The sequence below is a fragment of the Ascidia mentula genome, chromosome 1 (genome assembly GCF_947561715.1).
Source record: "Ascidia mentula chromosome 1, kaAscMent1.1, whole genome shotgun sequence".
Taxonomy (NCBI): domain Eukaryota; kingdom Metazoa; phylum Chordata; class Ascidiacea; order Phlebobranchia; family Ascidiidae; genus Ascidia; species Ascidia mentula.
Window position 1 is genome coordinate 2,657,538 of NC_138566.1, and position 21,045 is coordinate 2,678,582.

Sequence of the window (21,045 nt, forward strand, 5' to 3'; positions counted from 1 at the left end):
ATTTTTATTATGTTAAACATCGTACAAAATGCGGGGAATTTGCACGCCAAGACGAAGTAATTTTGTAATAAGTCGTGAAATATTGGTTGTGGAAGTCTCGCCGGATGGCAGACGAAACGTTGGTTTCAATTAACACATTCGTAACTTAAGTGCCAGAAGAACAATTCTTGTTAATAACTGAAATATTCAGTCAAACTTAAGTAACATTTGACCTCGGATAACCTCTCATTTCAGGTTCAAGATGGAGGTGAAGAGATCAGAAAGTTGAGCGAATATTTGACACAAGCTGCGAGTGCTGCTAACGCGATGACCACGGGTTCGAATCCCATCGGCGACTTTCAGAGCAGGTTGCTTGTTTTTAAGTGTAATTCAACCTTGTTGTAAATGAATAAACTGCACTCTCAACAAGTTTCTTGGAGTATAAATATAATGAAATTATTATTTATATTCTTTCATATACTGAACAACATTTTGACAAACATACATTCAGACTTTGTTGGAAAAAAATAGGTTAATGATCAATTATTTAAGTTTTATTTGGACTAAGTTCTGCGTGTATTATTCGCTCACCATTTTCTCACTTCACGGGAAAAGTCACCATCCTTCTCTCCCTAAACTTTTCAGCAACAAGGAAATTGACATTGAGTTGTTGAGGGGGGCTGACGGTCTTGGTTTCACAATTGTGGGGGGTTATGGTTCTCCACATGGAAATCTTCCGATCTTCGTTAAATCTGTGTCGCCAGTGGGCGCTGCTGCGGTGGACGGGAGGTTGAAGAGAGGGGACAAGATCGTTTCCGTTAACGGTGAGATTTTACAATTTAGATGGGACCGCTTTGCTGGCATAAATTAACTTACTCATGTACTTTATTTGACCCACGTTTCGTCTGTTATGCGGGGTTGACCCTGATAAAGTGTTGCTGTATGGCAGACGAAACGTCGGAAAAATAAAGCAGGTTAATTTATGCCAGAAGAGCAGAAGTAGCGCAATAAGTGGGAACTTACTGGTGTTATTTATTAGAGTTAGGCAAAATTTTCCACTAGCGAGCCAAGAATTATTAAACATTTGAAAACCGGGCTATGTGGATGTGAAATGGGCAAGCAGGATGGATTTAGCTCGCTGGCTGGAGTTGCCCTTGTCTGTGCTATTTACTGTATAAAATCCACATTTAAGTCTTGCCTGAGCCATGCTGGTCCCAGAAGAACATCTGTTCCAAAGTTGAACTTTCCCATCGGTTTCACGATTCAGTTGCATAAGAAAAAAATTCATTCCGGCATACTAAATGTCAACTAATCTTTGTATAAAACAATACTTGCGTTATTTAGGGGAGCAGTTGGACGGTTACACCCACGAAGAAGCGGCCGAAGCATTGAAACGAAGAAGCAACCACATAATCCTACGTATCGTCCCCGCCGAGCGGTAGATCATAATACACCGCTAACCGGAGAAACCTTTGATGGTCACACCAACTAATTTTATGTGCGATTTCATATTCTATTATTTTCCATGTTAAATTTCCTCACTTGCTGCAGGTAGTTGTATTAACAAAACCCATAAGTGAAGCCCTATTCTTTCTGATTATACATTGATTTGATGCCAGATAAGCGTTTTGTGTTGGTGTAATAAGGTACGTTTCTTTCAGTGTATTCTTATAGTGTATTAGTTACTATCCAATGACTTTTAAAAGTGAATACTCTTAAAGTTGCATGTTCAAACCAATTGTTGCAAAAAATGCTTGCTTAATTTATGTATATGTTGGAGAATTATTCGCACTTTTTGACAAGAAAGCTTGTGATATTCATCAAACACCCGAGGTGCTGGAGCTTAAATAATGCCAACGCCCATTCTTTTCAGGTTGAATCTTTGTGAATACATAGTGACCGGTCTATTGCTAATATTTTTATAACCTTGTTTTTGTCCGTGATATAATGTGCCATCGTGTAAATGCAGTGAAACAATCTGATTAACGTTTATTGTCGTGTGATATGTAGTCTATAGCTAGATACAACATGCAGGTTTTGGGGTCTCGGAATTAAATGAAACACGACGATTTTTAATTGGAACTCAAGGCGAATACGAATGTTGTTAGGGTTTCTCTGGCAGTCTTTGACTTTAGATTGGTGATTTTTTTTAGCCAGTTCCAAACAGGCACGTGGCGCCAATGTGTTGCAAAAACAGCTGACAAGTTGCGCAATTTATTTGAAATCGGTGATGATTTCATTGACAAGATAAAGTCGTTTTTGGACACAACAAAAGCAAGTAAAACAACAACAAACTAAAATTTAACCTTTACTTACCATTTCCCATTCGTTTGCGTTATCTTGAAATACTTTTGCACAAAACGTGCGTTTTTCTTTACCCCCAATCGCCAATTATGTTTTAAAGTACAACATGAAAGAAGTTGTTTAACAAATATTTTGTAAAAAAATTTGCTTTTTTCTGTTGAATAACAATTTAAAGCTATTTACAGTATTTTTGTGAGAAATAAATTTTAATGTTTTGTACAAATTGCAACGATAAATAATTTACGTATTTGGCATTGCTTTTTTAACTTTTGTATAAAAATTGTTTTGTTGTACCTTAAGTTCTTGACAGAACTTGTATTGTTATGAAAACTCGTTTTCAATCAGGAAACTGGCGGATGTGTTGACGACGTTTGGGCTTGGAGATGTGAAAACAGCGTTTAGTGATGAATTCTGAGTCCGATTCTTCGGATGAAAGACACAAACATGTCAGTCCTGTCACCATGTCCATGCGTGTTAGCAGAAAGCAAAGGAAGAAAAGTGGCAAAAACATATTTTTAGCAATTATTAGCGAAATGTTTTACGTAAGTAGGCCTATGTGGTGGATGACTTTCTACAATAGTGATTTTTTGACTTTTTCAAATGTTTTTTTAGTGCATTGAGCTGATTACAGGTGTTGCATGGTACAGATATGGATTTTATAAATTTCATCGTGGGGTCTTTGGAAAAATTTTGGTATGTAAATGGTGTCAACATTCCAAACTTAATGCTTTTTTGTTAGTTAAAATGTTATTTGTGTTGTAGCGTTTTGTTTTAATTAAATCTGTTAGCTCCTGCTACTTTCCTCTAAATTGTATATACTTGATTCCATGGAATCTTATTTAATGATTTTTATTATTGTTAAGCTCCCGTTTTTGTCATAAAGAAACTTATCTGGTAACATTCATAAATATGCTATGTCTGGTGAAAGCAAAACTTGGTAGAAACAACTGCCGTACATCACTTGATCTCACCTATAAAAACAAACACTTTAATTATTGTTTTGTACTTGACTATTTTTTTTTGTATAAAACAGGCATTTGTGATGAGATTAAAAAAGCGGACTGCTACAGAACATTATGCACCAGTAAGTTGAAATTCCAGTTTTGCGGCAATTTTGGATATTTTTCCACTACATATCCTTTTTTTAGATGAATATATGGCCATTTGTTACTCTTGTGCCCTGTCTACTGATCATATATAGGGTGGAGTACATCCAGGATTATTACATGGCTATTATGGTTAAAAATGCGGTATGAGTTTTTAATTATGTTAATAATTTAATTGCAATAACCAGCTATTTGCTTGCAGGTATTTTATTTCAGCGCCTACCTGGTGTTTGTTTCTGTTTTTTCTTTTTGTTGGGCACTTCTGCAAAAAATCATTGAAAAAGTTTTGGTTGATGAAAAGTTTCCTGTGAGTATAAAAATGTTATGGAATAAAACTGGTTGTTTAACTGTGATAAACTTTAAGTCAACAATTTTTAATGTTATAGATTAGTTCCTGATGTAAATGACAAATATCTGTGTTATATATGTTCTAATCTAACTTTAAAATCCATCCTCTTAGAAATCATTTTTGCACAAAACAATCCGAAAGTGGAGAAAGAGTTTTTACAGAAAGTTTTGGCCAAATTGTTTAAAGAAAAAGTTTTTCGGAATATTTGATCTTCTTGCATAAGAAATTGTCCCATTCCTTTTGAAATAGATCTGACCAATCTAACATAATTACACTGAAGCAAACGAGTCATACTAATCAGAACGTAATGACAATATTTGCACAGCTCTTAAATTTAATTTTTTTTGATGTGTCAGGAATTAAGTTATGACTTCAAAACAGAATAGTGGTCAGTCTAGCTTGGCTGTGATGCCAGTGAAATAAACACTAAAAATAGAAGCAAACCGCCTGTTTCAACCCAAAAAAATTAACATAATGTTTTTCAGTGAAACAACAGTTACCCCCCCTCCTTACACACTACTGCCCACTGGTGGACTGAATGAACCTGAGGATGAGATATACAACAAGCAGGTGTTGGTAGTGGCAGACAAACCACCTTCGGTTGAAGTTCCATCTCAGGACGTAAAAACAGATGATCCCGCAGTTATTACCATTACTGATAAAACCAAAGGAAAAATTTCACTAAACTAGACCATGAGATTATTGCACTGCTCGCTTCAAACTTTATGCGCTTTTCAATGTTTCGTTGAAGTTATATCGTTTTTTTCCACGTGGGCGTTTCCACGATTTTTAAAAGGTGGGTTTGAATATTTTTAGGGAAATCCCCGTTTTTACCTTGTATGGTGATGTTAATGCAACACTGGTGTCTGTGCTGATCATCGCATATAAAAGATGAGTTGCTTAATTGCGTAAAAACAAAAGTCCATGTTTTTTATTATGGCAACGCGTGCCTCATCGTGTATTTTGCTTTTACGTTGGGAGAAAAGGTTTGGATACGATTGAAACCAAATAGGAATTAAGTTGACACAATTTGTGTTCGGGGATATATACAAAGAAAATCTACGATCTCTGTGTGAATATCCGAGTGCCCTATTGGTTATTTCTGTTGGTCAAAGTTTGAAAAAACGTGGTCTATTTTTCCAACGTGTTAACAACAAAAATATTATTGCACACTTGGGGAACTGCATACCATCCTAACAGCGAGGCATCTGGAACTCCGGATGTTTGTCCTTAGCAACGCAATGCTGTTTGTTTTCGATCTTCAACAGATACGCACGTGTTTTTTCAATGCTTGTTTGTGTTTATTGTGATGTTAACATTTTCCGTTGCACTTTAACTATCTACTGGGTAGTTCGGTTGATTCGCAGTCCAGTCGCATTTACCTGATGTGTTTCGTTTGTTTTATAATTTCTGGTACTAATTTCATTGTTATATCCACATTGAACAGACCATATGCAATATTTTTAGAGGTAAAATTAATTTTCTAAGCCCATCTATGTAACTTTCTTTGTCACGTGATTGCTCTGTTGTTTTATCAAGTGCACTTTCCAAAATCAAATCTACCATAGAAATGTTACCTAATTTTTAGAGGTAAAATTAATTTTCTAAGCCCATCTATGTAACTTTCTTTGTCACGTGATTGCTCTGTTGTTTTATCAATTGCACTTTCCAAAATCAAATCTACCATAGAAATGTTACCTAACTTCCCTCTGTTAAAACCCTCAAATTATATTTGTGTACCATGTATTGATGGTGTGTGACGTGACAAACTTTCACATGAAACTAAATCGCACAACAATCCTGATTATGTGTATGTTGGCTAAATAAACAAATGAAAAGTGTCAATCAATGGATATATACGAGAATAAACGAGCTAATTAGATAAATACCGTGTTCTTTTTTTCTATATATTCAACGTAATTAATGCGTTTTCTTGGGTGAAACACAATTTTCCTCCCGATTCTTGTAATTCTAAAAAAAAAGGAACCGTGAAACACAAGTTCTTACTTGACATATACGTAGTCGAGTTCACGGTCTCCCCTTCCGTTGCGACAGCTTTTGGAGGATCCGTACTTCTTGTACGTCAATAAAGCGTATTTGGCTCCAGCGCACCAACCACCATTCTGCACAGCAATGATCTTGTAGTTCCGGGCGAAGGCGGCATCAACGCACTTCTTGACTGCGTCTTTTCTGGTGTTGTATGGGTCGGTACCCAAAACCTTCTCCAACCTCTCCAGTGTGGGAAGAACCCGGGTCGAAGTGTCCTTCCAGCATCCGTGGTGACGTAGTCTCACTGCCAATGTCGTTACGTCACGATTTTATTTCCTCGCAATATTCGTAGGTCAGGCAAACAAAACGACTCGTATTTGTGAATATCAAATGTGTAAGGTTTCCATGTTGAACAACCGTGTTCGCAAATTCCAAGCAAACGTTCGCACGAAGCCAATGCATTTACTACATATGTTCAGGATATTGACTATTGCATTGCATTTATTCGTTGCTCTGTGAACAACTACATCTACCCGTTCCTCTTTCAAGTTACCTACAACAATTTGGGGTGTTGGATGGACAACTATGACCACGCTATCACCATACACGAAGGGAAACACAGCATTTTGGATGGAAGTTATTCATCCAGGGACAACCCTATCGCTAAATGTGCAAAAGTAGCTTACGAATCTGGCTACGAAGTATTCGCAGTGCAGGTAAAATTCAACATGGCTTTTCTTGTTTGACGAAATTGTTAACCTTGAGGAACTCGAAGGTCTAAACATCTGTATTTTTTAATTTGAAATTTTCGAGGCAGTGTCCAAGAATCGCCTTTAGCGCGACCACGCGTTTCGGCCTGCATTTAGGTTGTTTTCCCATAATTTTGAACCTGTGGGAATGCAGATTCCTGTGTTACGAATTAGGCACATTTTCATCTACAAGGTCTGCCATGCCGATTGTTATCTATGTTTTTGTATTTGTATTTCCAATTTTTTTGTTTTCGGATGTACTTTAATTTACTTATTTATATTTGCGAGAATGGCGGCCAATGCGCCGGAAACTCTTCTGCGAGAAGTGAGTGCTGGATGAAGAATGCTGATTTGTGTGAAGCTCGTAAGAATGCTGCATCTGCTGTTGTCGGAGGTCAGTTGCTATGATTGTACAAAATTTTGTTGTCCAAACAGGTGTAGGCGAAAAATACAATCTTTTTTTTTTGTGGAACAGGTGTTGGCAGATTTTCATTAGCATTCCTCTGCAAGCTCAGCCGTGCCGATTGTTATCTATGTTTTTTGGGGGGTGTTTTGCATCTCTTTGCCAAGTATTGAATGGAAAAACTATTTTAATGAGAGCTGCAGACAGGGTGTACACACTGTTTCGACCAGGTCTCATCAGTGCAGCTGTTGCATGTGGCACTGCAATAGGTTTTGCACAAGCAGGAACACAGATTTTGCTCACTTATTATAAACATAATTTGACATGAAAAATGTGTGTTTGTTAAAATTGTGCTTTCCGATTTAGAAACTATTTTCCATCAGAAATACAAAATTAGTAAAATGTGAACATTAGAAATATGTACGACTGATTTTTCTTTTGAAAGAATTGCTTGGCTCGTGTTTTCCAAATTTCAAATACACAGAATTGTGTCTCTTTTCACTTCTATGTTTTTGAATACTGCACGTATTTTGTGTTGACAATAGTATGGAAGGTTTTGCCAGTGTACGGTTACAGTTCCAAGTAAATGATTAACCATCAAATAAAACCGTAGCAGTTTGAGACCGACTCGTGACAGTCTGCAAACAATCAAAGGTCTTGTAACTAGATTAGCCCAAACTTCCTTGTTTAGTTTTGCTTCACTCAGGGCTCAGCATTTAACTTGCACAGTTTTGGAAAATGAAGAATAAAAGCAATTTTAGTTTGTGTTGCTGGTGAAAAATTGAATGATGGCGTTTGCTTCATCTGTTGTTGACCCACAAGGATTAGATGTTGTAAGTATAACACAGCTGTACGCATTGAATGTTGTATAATGAATTGTTATATTTTTGGCTAAAAAAGTATTGCATTATTTAGTTTTAAAAGTGTTTTTTTTCTAGCTGAGAGAGTTCAAAGCTGAAAATATCTTTTGTGACATCAAGCAAGGTGTAATCGGTCAAGGTAGCTACGGTCGAGTTTTCCTTGGAAAACATGAAAAAGTTGGGTTTCTTGCTGTCAAGTGCTTGAAAGTCACTGGTGGAGAACATGAACAACACCTGTTTGAAAAAACGTAAGATTAGGGTTATTGACGAATATTTGTAGCAGTTAGATCAGCATCTTATTTATACATTTTGTAGATTCAGACGTGAATACCAAAATTTACTGCAATCTCGCCATGACAACATATCAACTGTTCATGGATACACCAAGTGGCCAGGAGCAATTGGGATTGTAATGCAATTCTATGGAGGTGGAAGTTTAAGAATTCTAATCCTGGATCAAGATATTGAACTTGGACTTGGTTTAATTCTTCGCATGGCAACTGAAATAGCATCAGGAGTTGCCTACATTCACAACTGTGGAATCAACAAGCGATTGGTTCACTTAGATTTGAAGCCAGAAAATATTTTCATGACACTTGACTTGCACTGCGTAATTGGTGACTTTGGATGTGCCCGGTTGGTCCAACTGACGTCAGGATCAACAACTCAACTGCCAGGTCAATCAAAATCACAGGGATTGACACTTTACTATGCAGCACCAGAAAGGCTTCTTCAATATGCAAGACCTAAAAAAGAACAGGATGCTTACAGCTGTGGTATCATCTATTTTCAGATGCTAAGTCGTGAACAACCATACCAGTCAGAACAAGAGTTCTGGCGCAAGCTTGAGAGGAGTCTACGACCGGACTGTGAAGCAATACAAAGCCTAAGAGAGCAAAGCAATGCAAACAACAGAGAAATAGTTGATTTGATGGAAAGAGTGATGATCAGATGTTGGGATCAAGATCCAAATCAACGACCAGACATGGTCCACATTCGGGATGAATTTCAACAACTTCTTTCCAAACAAGATCCCAGAGTAATTTTGCTGCAGGTAGCAAATGCTGCAAGGAACATGCATATTGTGGACCCAACAGCAACCCACAATCCAACTGTTCCACTCAGCCAGTTTTCAACACAGACATGGAAATTTCATGGTAGCATTTTGTTTGTTAGTTTCATGATTTCAAGTTTGTTTTGTATCGTACTTCCACAATAGTGTTTATGTACAATGGAACTTATATATTGATATGCATGCTTTATATCTTTTGTTTGTGTAATAGTTGAGGGTTTTTGTTTGTAGATGTTGGACCTGAAATTAAACAACCAGTTGAGGTCAACATCCAACAAATTGAAGATCAATCACCACAAATACAAGGTAAGTAATTTGTGTTAAACAGTTTTGGTTGAATGCTAGGATTTGTTGGTTGTGTTAGATCCAGGTGGTTTAAGTTTGTGTCAGTCAGAGGCTGTAATCCTTTTTCGTTGCAAGCTGCCAGCCCGGACGCATCAAAATTTCGCTGAGATCTGCAGGATTTAAAGAGAATGCATTTTAATTTCAAACAGTATTTGAATCAAGCTGATTTTTGAAAAGATAATCAGTGTTCTTGCCTTGCCAGCATTTGTTACACGTACCCTGTCAAGGTCGTTGTGTCAGAAATTGAAATAAAGCCTATATCACCTATGCTGGAATTGCAAATTTTGCGGCTTTGCTACTTACCAAAACAAATTTGATGTAAACTACACTGTTTTCAGATGAAGCAATTGCTGATGTTGCCCAGATGCAAATACACCAGACACAGCCCAGACCATCACATAATAGAGGTTTTGTAACCATACATGACATATTCTGCCAACTAATGCTAAAACTAAAGTCCAACTGCTTCTTATGGTGTTATGAATTAGAATATAATATAATACTATTAACTACCATATATTAATACTTGTATGTTTAAATTAATAATGCTTTAATACAATGCATTTAACTGGATATATTTGTCTCCAGGTGCAAACAGAAGACCTGCAAGTCATGCTACACCCCAAATCCCACCCAGTGAAGAAAACCTTCCAGTGGATGATGACTTGCCCAACCCATCATCTGGAAGAACTGCAATAGGTGTTGGACTTGAAAGTAATCAACCACTACATGACAACATTCATCGAAGTGAAAGAGAACAGGAATCACCACAAGTACAAGGCAAGTGATTGGGTACAGACTTGTGTTTTTTCTAGACCCCTCAGCTTATTTCAGTCTCAGCACAACTACATACCTACTCATAGAAAATGCAAAATCAAAATGAGAATATTCCAACAGATTCAATTTATTTAATGCCTCAAAATAAGATTGTGATGGAAGGTTGAAACCATTGTTGTTGACTGCGTAGTAGTTTTATTTTATGATTAACATGAGTTACATGACATAATTATACATGGCAAGGGAGTCTCTTTGTTCAATATTTTGGACCACCTCCACATCAACACTGCTTATTAAACCCTTTTATCGGTTTAATCATGCAGTCTTATAACTGAAGAAAAACAAAATAGTGTTGCTTTTTGCTATAATCTGCGTTAAAATGGGTGAAGCAAAATACACGCCAAATAACGAATAGCGTTCTCACAAACTTACTCGAAACCTTCACAGACTTAATTGCATCCGCCAACTACGAATTGAGATAAATTTTTTATTCAGTTGTAATTTAAAACCTTTGAATGCTGTTGTCATTTACTAGAAGGTTTCAACATTAAATTAAAGGGTTTAAAAATGTCATTTAGAAATCAGGATTAAATGTCTATTTACAAAATTTAAATACAGCAAATAGAAGATCTACAAGTCATGCTACACCTGAAGTCCCACCCAGTGGAAGAAACCATCCAATACGTGAATTTTTCTTCACCTCAAAAGGGAGAAGTAAAAAGGGTAATTTGCATTTTTTAATTGTGTGGCATTGTAAACATTGAGCATTGCAGCATGATAGAATCAATACCAACATGTGAAGTAATTTACTACAAAATGTTAGTTTGGTGTTTGTGTAAGAGAGCCCCATATCCTTTTTTGCAGCTACTTTGCAAAGTTTTATGAAATGATTGTCTGAAGTACATTTCCTAAATACACTACAGAAAGCATGATTGGACTTATATTCACCTAATTATAGTGATTTAGTCTTGATCTTTGCTACAAGCTATCGTGTACAGAAATGACCCCAATATCACATGACATCAGCTGTCTAAATCAATACAGCAAACATAAAATGATCGCAGGCTGATTGGTTGATATGAATTGATTTAAATATCTGATTACAAGCTATATCGAGCTAATTTCTTAACATGTTAGCTTGCTTGCAAAGACCACAAAAGTTTCAAACAGCTTTTACGAACTGAAATTTCTGTAAATTATGTACCTATGAATTTCTTTTTCACACCAGAGAAACTGAGACCTGTTACCAACCCTCTGTCACCACCTAGTGGCAGAAACCTGAGAGTAGATTATTCCACACCCCTCTCATCACATCAACAACCAGGTAAAATACAACAGGTGTTAACAAAGTATTTCTTTGTGAAAAAAAAAATCGAATAGAAACTGGTACCCAGAATGTCAAATTTAAAATATTCTTTTGTTTATGTCGAAGCAAATATCAAGTTTTTGTGATGCTTGGTATACAGGTGAAAGTTTTAGAACTGCAGAAGGTTCAAGTGATGTCACAAAGCCCAAACTTCTGTTTGGTAAGAATATTTAAAATGGTTTGTAGTTTATCAAACTACTTGCATTTGTAAACATTCAACACAGAAGTATGAAGTTCTACTTCTCCCTGTTTGGTATTTCTGTATTGCATCAAGGTTGATGGATAAATTTCATGATTAATTATGTTTGTTATCTACTATATTTTAACACTTGTTGATATGCAGTGATGGTTCATTTATTTATAACCACATTAACACACATTTTGTGCTTACTATGTGTACTTTTGATGAGAAAGAACTGTGTTTCCTCACATGTGGATATGTATGTGATAATGTATTGACAGGTGAAAGAAATAACTCCGAATCTCCAAGTGAAGCAAGATCTGAAAGCTCAACAAGTGATAGAAATCCTCCAACAAACCATTTCCTGCCCCGCTCATCACATCAAGAACCAAGCAGAAGAAACAGGGGTAACATATTAAAAATATGTTGTTTTCTGTTTTGGTGAAAAGGTAAATGTATCAATATTCTGTAACTTCCAGGCCAGCCTCTTAGCATATGATCTGCCTGTTCTTTTTTTGTTTTTGAAGGTTATTAGTATTTGTATTTAAAGCTTCTGTGGTCAGCAGTGCACTCAGTATTTCTATTAAAGTGAGTTTGAGGAATTATTACTCTTATGGGGCCTTAACTAGGGCAGTCTTTTTTACTAACATTAAAATTCATACTATTTAAACTTGTTATAGATTCATCAGGATTTCTTGTTATTGGTGGTTGCAATTCAGATAGAGATTGTGTGAAATGGAATGTTACCACAAAACAACATCAACATTTACCGGTTAGTTGCATTCGAGATTTTGCCATGCGAATTGGTTGTTACCGTCAGTTTCCTAGGGCATAGTCAACAAATAGTCAAACTCTGCATTTTTTTTGTAATGTATAAAACATTGAACGCAAGTATGGCAAATCACAAATAGAAAAACAACAAATAGAAGCATGAGACATCATCGTACTCTGCACTACAACCATAACATTGGGCTGTGCAGTCTTAGTCTGTTTTCATGGTGTAGCTCAGGTGTTCAACCTCCCACTGTGAACCAATTAGTGATGCTGTTCCAAACTCACACTATCTCACACTCCATAGGCGACTAGTTTTCATTTTTCCTGTATGACGTCATAATTTGTTTGTTATAGTACAACAGGTTAATAGATCCACAATTTTATTTGTAGAAACTGAAAACAGCAAGAAAATGCTCAACTTCAGCCAAAGTTGAAAACACAGTTTATGTACTGGGTGGAGACGGTCCAACAAAAAGTTGTGAGATGATGAATTTGGAGAGAAGTGATCGCTGGATGAAATTTGCTGATTTGTGTGAGGGTCGAGTGTTTGCTGCATCTGCTGTTGTCGGAGGTCGGTTGCTATGATTGTACAAAAGATTTTTAAATCAAAATTTAAATACCTTCAGAACACAGCAGTAAATATAACATATTATTAATAAGGTGGTACAATATAATTTGGCCATTACATGCCCCTCACAACCAGAAGAATTAGGTTTGATTGGCAGAGGTTGTCATCAGGACTTCCTAAAGTTTTTTTTTGGTCAGCCACCCCATCTTTTGCAAACATGCCAGTTCATAACTGTCAGAGTTATATTTATTCAACAGAATAAAATCTGTGCACCTTATTAAGTGGGTGGTACTTTGTTATGCTACAGACATATTTGTTAATGACAATAGCAAAAGTTGCATAAGAACCAAGTTTTAATGTTACCCAATTTTTTGATTGACAATTCCATGTTACAGAGAAACTTTACCTTTCCGGGGGTGTTGGTGGAGATCGCAAACCATTTTCATCCTACCTGATTTATAACATAGAAGAAGGCAGATGGAGAATTGGTGCCAACATGTTACAACCAAGATATGCACATGGAATGTGTTCAATTGACAGTAAGAATATGTTTTAAATCTTTCAAAACTTATGAAGGCTTTCGCTTTTCTTGACAATGCAAGGCAACAATGTAAAATTCGCTTTAAACTTCAGACTCCCTACAATACTCACTCACTTATTACCATGGACTCGCAAATCTGTATTTTTAGTGATGACGTCATATGCACGAGTTTTCATTTCGTTTCGTGTAAAATGAGCAAAAAATCTTGTTTTATTAAATTAAACTCTTGTTAAAAATATTTATTTGCGTGCTTACTGAGTTCGTGAATATTAACCTTAAATAAAACTGTATCTTGTTTGTACGTTAAACGTAGTGCTTACTTCAATGATTGTTACGTAACATTACCACATAATCGTAATATGACGTCACAATAAATATTAACACAAACGTTTTGGAAATTTCTTCAGATGTTTTGTTTTCTGTGGGCGGACATGATGGCAGACCACTCTTACAATCATGTGAATTCCGCGATATTCGTGTTGGAACCTCCACAAGAATCGCTTCTCTCAATGAAGCAAGACGGGGTTTAGCATGTGAAGAAATTAAAGGGAAGATCTATGCAATTGGTTAGTTATCAGAAGCTACATATTAACTAAAACTAGTAGTTTTTTAAACTGTTTTTTGTTTTCTGGATTCCATCCATTAATGTAAGGTAACTTTACTTAATTCACACGTGATGTAATTAAAGTTACATGAACAAACATTTCACTTAAATACAAAACAGAAGCCAAGAAATTCCTGGACAAAGTTTTACTTTAAATCTGACAGGAGGTTATGATGGTCGTGGCTACCTGCGAACAGTTGAAGAATACGAACCTAGAGTCAACAAATGGAAATATGTTACTCCTCTCCTACAACCTCGTTGGCTTCACTCAGCTTGTGTTATTGATGGGATGATTTATGTTGTGGGGGGAAGGTGAGGTTTACGTTTGAATGTTTGTACTAGTGATTGTGACGTCACTATAGGGTTTGTTACTCATAATTGAAGGCGTTTATTGACTGGGATAATATATGTAAATGTGTGATTTGCGCACAACCGACTGACCTGGCTAATATTATTAAATAAAAGTAATTTTTCCATCGCAATATCAGTAATAAAAATATAAAGGATATGTGTGTTGTTGTCAGTTAAGTGAGTAGGAATTTGCTGCTGTTTAAAAATACTCACATTAATTTTGGTTTTGTTTAGGATGTATGGCGATCCCCTGGCATCAGTTGAAGTTTACGATCCAACCTCAGATGTCTGGACACATGCTTTTGATCTTGACAAACCAGTTTGGGGTGCAACTGTTGTTGCTGTTTGAGATGTGTTTGTTTGTTCTGAAATTGAACATGTGGGTTGTAATGTAGGTCATGTGGTCGTGGGTTTTTTTCACAATATGTTGTTGCAACTTTTTTCACTTTTTTGTACAAACGTGCAACACTTTCACTAAAATATGTGTAGAGTGAGTGGGATTATTTGCTGTTGAAAATTTGATTAATTTACTTGCCTTGGAACGGAATTAATGTAATTGTTCCGTTGTGACAACTTGCTACAAAATTAACCCGCGATCTAATTTTCGTTGGCCGCCAATTGTAATCTGGACAGCGACACAGAAGTTTGTGAATATATTTTTGTTCTGTATGTAAACGCATTGTTTTTTATTACAAAGGACTATTTTAAAGCGGTTGATGTTTTATTCAGCAAGTTGTGCGGTATAGGAAGAGCGAGCAACACAAAACACACGTTTAATAAAGCGGATACCACGGCATAAGAAAAAAGCAATGCACGCTTCGATGCACAAACGAACAGTGCGGTCCCCACGATTCACCATTAAACCCATTTTTTGGTTGTCCATCTTAACAAATCCGTATATATGTAAAATCAAGATTTTTTTGCAGTAACACTTGCCCGCTGGATTAAATAACTCCTGTGATCCCCGTCAAAATATTGTTGTCCAAACAGGTGTAGGCGAAAAATACAATTTTTTTTGTGGAACAGGTGTTGGCAGAATTTCAGTAACATTCCTCTGCAAGCTCTGCCATTCCGATTGTTCTCTGTGTTTATGTTTCACATTTTTTCCGTTTTCGGATATACTTTAATTCACTTGTAACATGAATTCACTCATATTTACAAGAATGGCGGCCAATGCGCCACAAGCTCTTCTGCAAGAACAACATACCGAAGATGAGGGGGTTCCAAGTTCCAACAAGTGTTCATCTAATGGACAGGGAGGTCCATGGTCAAATCAGGTCTACGAGATTGCTTCGGTTGGCAAAGGTCAGTATTCTCATCCGTTCAATCGCTTTCGGTTCAACGTAGGTTAGTTCTCGTCAATTCGGTTCAATGCAGTCAATTATTAGTTTTGCGAAATCCGACACGACGAGAAAAACTAAATTATGATTATGTTCGTCTGTAGAGAAAATTGAGTAAGGGCTAAAATTACTTTCTTTGTGATTTTCTTTTCCCCACTGGGACACCCATGTTTTCTTGAAAACAAAACAATTCAAAATAACTTCGTTTAAATAATGTGATTAATGAATAAAAACTGGATTAATTTAAAAACCAAAGACTGGCAGGCTGTCGATCACTCACCGTATCGATATAATTATATATTAAATTGCACAAAGCAATCTGTGGACAGCTTTATTCAATTAAATGAATGATTTTTACATTTGATCTTTACAAATACGAGTCGTTTTGTTTGCCTGAACTACGAATAGTACGAGAAAATAAAATCGTGACGTAACGACATTGGCAGTGAGATTACTTCCCTACGGATGCTGGAAGGACACTTCAACCCGGGCTATTCCAACACTGGAGAGGTTGAAGAAGGTTTTGGGTACTGGCGCATACAACACCAGAAAAGACGCAGTCAAGAAGTGCGTTGATGCCGCCTTCGCCCGGAGGTACGGGACCATTGCTCTGCAGAATGGTGGTTGGTGCGGTGGAAGCAGAGACGGGTTCTACAAGTGGTACGGATCCTCCAGCAGAGGTCGCAACGGAAAAGGGGGACCATGGGCCAATGACGTCTACGGTCTTCAATACATATATGTCAAGTAAGAACTTGTGTTTCGCGGTTCTTGTGAACTACTAATTTTGAGTACACGCCATTGTGGCTTGCGTGAATTAACGCAGTAAGCCAGCTAGGCTGTAATGCCTGGGCTGCGAAGTCTGTAAACCTCGTGGTTGTGTATTAAGTTATATCGCAGAAGTGGAATAAATAACAAAAATCCTGAAAAAGCTTGAATGAATTTTTGTTTAGTCTTACGTAGCCAAACTTTCCAATTTAAGAAAACTTACATTTTCCACTTTTAGAAACTTCATTCCATAAAAGTGACGACAATGGTGAATCTGAAAGTCATCTCGAATCAAATACAAGATATTAATCTAATTAGCTCGTTTATCCTCGTATATATCCATTTTTTAACACTTTTCATTTGTTTATTTAGCCAACATACACAGCATTGGGAATGGGGATTGTTGTGCGATTTAGTTTCATGTGAAAGTTTGTCACGTCAAACACCATCAATACATGGTACACAAATATAGTTTGAGGGTTTTAACAGAGGGAAGTTAGGTAACATTTCTATGGTAGATTTGATTTTGGAAAGTGCAGAGCAATCACGTGACAAAGAAAGTTACAAACATGGGTTAAGAAAATTAATTTTACCACCAAAATATTTTCAGGTAAACAATCGTTTACAGAAGAAATATTTTCCTAGCAACCGTTCGCGAATCGTCCAATGACCTAGCGACGAACTTTTTCCTTACATTTAACGATTCTTGATCGGAAATCTATTATCGGCAAGCGATTTAACGACCATTGTCCGTTAACCACTTCGTTTGAGTGTCGACAAAACGACGCAATTGTCAGTTTAAGAGTGAATTGTTCTTTTCTAGTAAAAGGTCTTTCCGGTTGGCGTTCGAAGGCGTCGCTGGGCAACCTAAAGCAATCCCAGTACAGTATTGCACGTGCGAAACTATGATGGAAAGATTTAATATGTCGGGTTCGGGTATGACCTATAACTCGTTTGCTTCAGGCCGACATTGTCGACAGTATTTTCCTGCGACTGACTTCAATTAGATAAACTCCATATTCACGTTGTCAGGGTAACGGGGTCTATGGAATAACATGTGATGACGTCGCCGACCGAATCTCATATTTTTGGTGAGGAAAGATGAATTTTGTGAAATTCTTTTCTGCTCCAATTTTCTGCATATTTCTCCACAAATGTAAAAGCACTCCTTGCAACAAGCGGGAATTTCTGCAATGGTTCGTAACGCGCAAACCACTCCGGTCAGAAAACCCCTCCACAACCACTTATATCACAAATCCGCATGTTAAAATCTTTGACACTGGTTTGTCAACTGCAGAATAAACAAACACATTTTAAACAGCAAACAACAGTTGCGCTATTAACTGGTTTGTTAAGATCAAAAGCATGTGTCCAGACATCTGAGGTTGGATCGTAAACTTCAACTGCTGTCAGTGGATTGCCGTAACTCCTAAATACAACCCAATTTAATGCGTGTTTAGTTAAACATCAGCAGAGTTGAGCCAACGAGGTTTTAGGAGAGGAGAAACATATTTCTGTTTGTTGACTCTTGGTTCGTGTTCTTCAACTGTTTGCAGGAAACCATGTCACTCATAATTTAAGGTGTTTAGTTACTGGGACAATGTATGTAAGTTGTCTTATACTTAACCATAAAATTTGCATGCAGTGATCTGCTATGGTCAGATTCAAGGAAAATGGCACTTGTTTCTCAACAATGCCCAATGTTTGGGAACAATGGTCAGTTTAAAAAGGCCTTATTTTGCTCAACGTTAAAGAAAGTGTTGCTTTTTACATGGATTTTGACAAAAATTAATAATGATTGCGTTTATTTAGCAATCTAAACAGAAAAATATATTTCACAAAAGGGTGGATCCCCTGGACTCCCTGAATACGCCAATGCTTTACGACGAGAAATGAATGCTTTCCCACCTTCATGTTTTTGAAAACATAGTTTCCCATTGCTGTTGCGGTGCAGCAAACGATGATGGCATTAAGTTTTCAACGTTACGTAACTGCCAGGCTTTTGTTGATGAAGACTCAAATACTAATTAGTCCACAAATAAGTATTTGAGGTTTGTGATTAAACGACTTGTACCAGCACCAACGTCTTCGAATTACTTCTGCCATCAGCATCTATGCCAAATAATGACAACTAATTGTCAATAGGAAAAGTTCTCAACTCCAGCGGAGTCCGATGCATCCCCAGTTTTGCTTGTATTTATGTTTTGCCCCAAACAACGCCAAATATTGACCTTTCGCGATACATGTCAATATCATTTGTTTGACATCTTCACATATCCACTAAATAGGTCATCATCTTGCATTATTTAAACAAAATCCAATTTCTTCCTACGGTTTCATATCAAAGTTCATATCAAGGTTCATAGACCTCGTTTCCATCTGTCTGTTACGCTGCATTCTCTGATCTCGCATCCCAAGGAACGCGTATAGGAGATATGTTCAATGACAGAAGGTTGGTGTACCCCCTGTGACGGCTTATTTTAACAATTTCGAGTCTATTTGCGCCTTAGAGTGTATGAAGGTTGAAGTTTCCCGGCACACAGTTATCGTTTACAACCCCTATAGTTATCACCAGGCCGTGATGTTTATTCGAATAAAGACAACAGGGATTTCATGGGTACGTGCCACTAATTACAGAGGGACATGGTAACTTACATTGTTTAGAGAAGTAACAAGATTTTGTAGCACCGTAAACGTTTCATGGCGCCGATAAAACCAATCCAACAGCGCCGCCCGAGTAACCAGTCTGGAGTTTGACGCGACAGTATGAGGATATTTGCATCAATCTTGTTGGGGATTTTAGCTTTTTGGTCTCAATTACGAATTCGTGACCTGCAGAAACACAGAAATCTGGAGAACGTTTTATAACGCCGATAAAACCAATCCAACAGCGCCGACCGAGTAATAAATACATAGCGCCGTCTAGCGACTAATGTTTGTTGACAAACATACGCATCTGCACCGTACAGTAGTTTTGTGATTTAAATTATCGACAACTAAAACAACGAGCAAACGTTTGTGGATTTCCACACAAACGAAAAACGATTCAAGTTTAACAAAAATGATTTATTTACGTCTGGACAGCAAGTACAGTCTGGTATGTGTTTGAGTTGTACAGTATCCAATTGATAGACTTGCTGACGTGTTCCACAACTTCGGGCACAGCTTTGTGGTGATCAATAACATCTGATGGTACTGTGCAGCAAATCATGATTAACATGAGAAATGCAATGTGTAAGAATTAACCAAAGTCTGCTTGCCAACTAACCAGCAACTAAACTACAGAGTGTGTTTAAAAATTCCACACATTTAACTTTACTATATATGAAAAAATTTGTTATTGTTTATTCCAAAAAACCAACTCCCTGCAGCTAAAATAGTTTTTCGGAATATATTCAATGATGCGTAAAATATTATTGCTTCAAACCGTGTGAAAACAAATAGGTAAATTCCCGATATGGAAACTTCACCTATTTATTTTTGAAACGGAAATTTAAATCCGCTAATTAACAGATGTAAACAATTCGTTGTCGTGGAAGATTTCTCGTTTAGTGCTCCTGATATACTTTGATTGGAATCACTTAATCAAATGTTGTCCTATTAACATTAAAGTAAAATTGTAGTTTATGGCCATTTTAGTGTAATTACCACTGTGTCTTACTTGCAACCACTGATGTGCTTACAATGCAATTCCGAACCACACAACCCTTGTTTCTGCAGCCTTTGACGTAAGTCGGTAGGTGGTGCTATTGAGATGAAATACACGGTTTTTGACTAACACCAACCGAAATACCCATATATATACCTTATAGTAACTCTGACTTCCTTTGGATCCAGAGTGTTTAGATTAAAATTACTTTCTTTTGAATTTAACCTAACTTCTAGCAGAGTGTTGACTTAGGATTCTTATGTTAACAAACGTAATGTTGATTCTTAAACGTTTGAATCCAAAATAAGAGCTGGTTTTGAGTGAACACACTTCGTTCAGTTTAAGAGGTGCTACCTATGATGCAATTGTTAACTTTTGGAATGTCGAACGGTTTTCTCGCTAACCGATATTCGCTTAACCGCCTGTCTCATTATTAAGGACTTCGGTCCACTCATATAAGCACTTACTTTTGTTGATATTGATTTGTTTATCACAGAAACAGATTTAACGATTAATTTTGCTTAGAACGGTACCTGATTCCACTCACCAATGGCTAAATTATTGCCGTATGCTAAATATTTGTACAATCATCAACCAACGCCTTGCTACAGCGTTTTAAGACGATACGCTTAAAGTTGTTGGTTTTGTCGCAATCAGTGTAGTCAGTACAATCCCATTCTGTAATATATGCGAAGCCGTTTGTATAACACTATGAATTTGTTACGAAATGACGCCAGGTTGTGCTGGTAAGACATCATATATATATTGGTTGTGACCACATCGCTCAACGTTCAACATGGCTAGCGGCCAGTCACGCGTGTCTATCTAAGCGACTGACGTAAGTAAGCCTTTCTTGCCTGGTTCCTCTTCATTTTGTAAATTTCTCGTTTCTGCATTGTTTGAGTCCACACCATACTTTATAAACGCGACATGATATAGACAAATATTTGGATCAACAACATGAACTGTACTA

At 36.9% G+C, this 21,045-nt stretch overlaps 3 protein-coding genes across 6 annotated transcripts in view; all 3 read left to right on the top strand.

Annotated features, from left to right (window-relative positions):
* The window catches only part of LOC145909225 (multiple PDZ domain protein-like), a 30,208-nt gene extending 28,245 nt beyond the window's left edge, over positions 1–1,963 (top strand). For all 3 annotated transcript variants that reach the window (XM_082996559.1, XM_082996566.1, XM_082996574.1), the window contains exons 48-50: positions 235–347; positions 625–803; positions 1,324–1,963. In XM_082996559.1, the coding sequence (XP_082852685.1) occupies positions 235–347; positions 625–803; positions 1,324–1,421 (390 nt within the window). In that variant the 3' untranslated portion in view covers positions 1,422–1,963. The remainder of the gene's footprint in view (positions 1–234; positions 348–624; positions 804–1,323) is intronic.
* A 681-nt stretch (positions 1,964–2,644) lies between these two features.
* On the top strand, positions 2,645–5,541 carry LOC145909513 (uncharacterized). 2 transcript variants are annotated; one of them, XM_082996905.1, is made up of 7 exons: positions 2,645–2,825; positions 2,896–2,976; positions 3,317–3,367; positions 3,432–3,533; positions 3,592–3,696; positions 3,850–3,929; positions 4,224–5,541. In XM_082996905.1, the coding sequence occupies exons 1-7, from the start codon at positions 2,688–2,690 to the stop codon at positions 4,426–4,428; spliced, it is 762 nt and encodes a 253-aa protein (XP_082853031.1). In that variant the 5' UTR covers positions 2,645–2,687; the 3' UTR covers positions 4,429–5,541. The 2 variants fall into 2 exon arrangements, with proteins under 2 accessions (XP_082853031.1, XP_082853039.1); XM_082996913.1 differs by lacking the exon at positions 3,850–3,929 and having other exon boundaries at positions 4,224–4,364.
* Positions 5,542–6,553: 1,012 nt separating this feature from the next.
* On the top strand, positions 6,554–15,027 carry LOC145912389 (uncharacterized). The gene is made up of 16 exons (XM_082999847.1): positions 6,554–7,712; positions 7,818–7,987; positions 8,055–8,896; positions 9,043–9,117; positions 9,495–9,563; positions 9,745–9,936; positions 10,552–10,656; positions 11,162–11,257; positions 11,400–11,459; positions 11,762–11,887; positions 12,161–12,252; positions 12,645–12,825; positions 13,218–13,361; positions 13,771–13,929; positions 14,132–14,279; positions 14,553–15,027. Exons 1-16 carry the CDS (start codon positions 7,665–7,667, stop codon positions 14,665–14,667), a joined length of 2,622 nt encoding a protein of 873 aa, XP_082855973.1. The 5' UTR covers positions 6,554–7,664; the 3' UTR covers positions 14,668–15,027.
* The last annotated feature ends 6,018 nt before the right edge of the window (positions 15,028–21,045 follow it).